At 37.7% G+C, this 2,832-nt stretch overlaps 1 protein-coding gene across 1 annotated transcript in view; it reads left to right on the top strand.

Annotated features, from left to right (window-relative positions):
* Positions 1-2,195: 2,195 nt before the first annotated feature.
* LOC108247844 (trace amine-associated receptor 1-like) overlaps positions 2,196-2,832 on the top strand; it is a 1,999-nt gene continuing 1,362 nt past the window's right edge. Inside the window, exon 1 of the mRNA XM_025010580.1 lies at positions 2,196-2,654. Within this exon, the coding sequence (XP_024866348.1) occupies positions 2,196-2,654 (459 nt within the window). The remainder of the gene's footprint in view (positions 2,655-2,832) is intronic.

Below are 2,832 nucleotides of genomic sequence, written 5' to 3' on the forward strand. Positions count from 1 at the left end.
GGGGGGGGCGTGGCTAACAACAACTTATTTGCATACCGTATTTTCCGCACTATAGGGCGCACTGGATTATAAGACACACTGTCAATGAATGGTCTTTTTCGAACTTTTGTCATACATAAAGCGCACCAAACTACAAGGCGCATTGTGCACCTCCCAAATTTTGTAACTTGGTGCGGACTGCGCGCACTGCACTCCATTCAAAATGGAGCTGGTTCGCCTGTATCAGCATTTATATGATCCCTCTATGAGAGATCACAAAGATAATCAAACAAGTCAAAACTTACAGAAGGATACTGCACCAACGTAAGCGTAAAAAATAAACGCCTGCACCGGCGCGAAGCCCTGTGTGACTATAACTGAGCCCTAATGCTGCAAGTGGCTTTGTAGTTTACCAAAGTCATACTAAAATATTACAACTTGTTACAGATTTAAGGCACTCCGGATTATAAGGCGCACTGTCGTTTTTTGAGAAAATTGAATGCTTTTAAATGCGCCTTATAGTCCATAAAATACGATAATAGTGATGTAGCCCTAAAAGCGCTCATTCTGAAATGGCAGAATTGATCAGGTGAAATCTCAATATCTGAGAATGATTTTGTGTATTAAATTTGATGAACATGTTTTGTATAGCCCACAGACCTATCCTAACTTGTTCAAGGAAGCATAATAGGTCCCCTTTAAACTTTTTTTTTTAACTTACCATGCCAGGCTACACAGTTACATGCACTTACTTCCTGTCACATTTTACCTCTTACTGTGACCAATGAATGACAAGGATTTCTATAAATTTCAACATCACTTCTTACAACCATGAGCCTTTCACAAAAATACATATTTAACAATGAACTCATCATTAAACAGATATACCTAACCATACACTTGAACATTTTAAAATGTTATGGCTGAATATATTTCCACCCATTCATGCATGGCGTTTTAACATATTTAAATTCCAGTTTAACTTATGATATTTATAGAGTACTATTGTAAAATATATTATTCTCACAGCAGGTCTTACCATTGTTTGGGCCTAGACTGTGCTGGACTCAGTTCTGTTTTTGGAACTTCTAGGACATGGTGGGTGATGTGGTGTGGTTTTTAAATTATTCTTAATGGAATGGTACCAATGAATGTGTCTGTGTTTTGTGGAATTAGACAAAACCAAGCTTTCACTTAAACAGCATTAAATCATAAGAAGAGCAACAGTTCTGCATATAATCTAAATGTTGTGGAATAGAAGGCCTTGTATTTATTCTCCCATGCTTTATTTAACATTTGATTATTAAATCTTAAACGGATTTGTGTTTATCGCCATTTTAGATTTAGTCACCATTTTAAAACCTTAACAAGTAGTTTTTAGTTTATCTGGAAAGAGAGGTATGTATTAGAAGCGCTGGTATGTGAGCCACAGTGCCAGGCACGGAGGGGGAAGAAGTTGCCCTTTGACCTCCAGAGGAGAGGGACATCCTCTCAAGAAGGGGAGGGGGACATAAGATTTAAAAACAGAGAACATCCTTTGTTTCCTCAGACAATCTTTGGGGCACTTTGCTGACACTTTGAGGTGATGTGTTTTCCCACATTTTATTTGAGGATTGTCTCCCAAATGCATTTGGTTTTATCTTTGTAGTAACCGGTGTTTTCTCTCTGCTTTTGGTAAAATAAATATTTAAATTTTAGGTATTGTCTCCTTCCGGTCTCTTTCCATCAACCAACTCAGGTGAGGTGAAGGAGGAGGAATGCAGGTGAAAATCCTTACCTCAACAGTTTGTACCTCTAAAAGTGGGATATACAGACACACATGGATGTTATATCATTGGTCATTACTGCTTTCAGATTGCATACTGTTACCAATTCTTATTGGGTAACAGTAGGTAGGGAATACAGAATAAAGGTTTATAGAAAGAGACTCTTCTGACACAAAGGAAGCAACAGCACTGATGACCTGTGAGTGTTTTGTCAGAAATTTTAAACAATCATTACTCAGTTTGTATATGATGTACATCTGAAAAATTGTGTTGAATGTGATTGCTCTGTAGTTTTTTTCTGTTATTCTGATGAATTGCATATTTTTTTAGGTCATTATGGAAACAAAAAGTTCTGTCAACAGAACGAATGCAGTGACATATATATATCCCTGCTATGAGATAAAGAATTTCAGTTCCAAATTTACCACAACTCCTTCTGCTGTATGTGTGATGTTATATGGTTTTCTGACACTTTTATCTGTTGTCACAGTATGTGGAAACTTCCTTGTAATAATGTCTGTGTTTTACTTCAAGCAGCTCCACACTCCTACTAACTTCCTCATTCTGTCTCTGGCTGTGACTGACCTGCTTGTAGGGATCATAGTATTCCCTTTAAGCACAGCATTCTCATTCAACTCATGTATGTACCATGAAGATTTATTTTGTAAGATACGAGACAGCTTTAAAATATATCTCTGCACATGTTCAATTTTACACCTCTGTTGTATTTCAATTGACAGATATTATGCAGTGTGTCATCCATTAACATATAAATCTAAAATCAGCCGTCATGTTGTTGTCATCATGATTGGTGTAAGCTGGAGTGCTTCTGTGCTTATTGGAATTGCAGTGACAACACCAAAATCAGAGAAAAAATGTCAAGAAACATGTTTTATTGATGTTCTGATGGTAAATACAGTTCAACCTGGAGAGACTCACGACAAAGAGAAGCTGCAATTAAATGGTTTTATTTGACATGAATGACATAAGATATTTGGCGCTCGGACCTCGACGCGAGTGTCGACAATAGCAATGCGCTTCGAGGAGAAGCTCAGGTTGAGCATTAGAGGCGTCTTCCCCGGGCCGG

This window comes from Kryptolebias marmoratus, linkage group LG19, assembly GCF_001649575.2.
Source record: "Kryptolebias marmoratus isolate JLee-2015 linkage group LG19, ASM164957v2, whole genome shotgun sequence".
Lineage (NCBI taxonomy): Eukaryota > Metazoa > Chordata > Actinopteri > Cyprinodontiformes > Rivulidae > Kryptolebias > Kryptolebias marmoratus.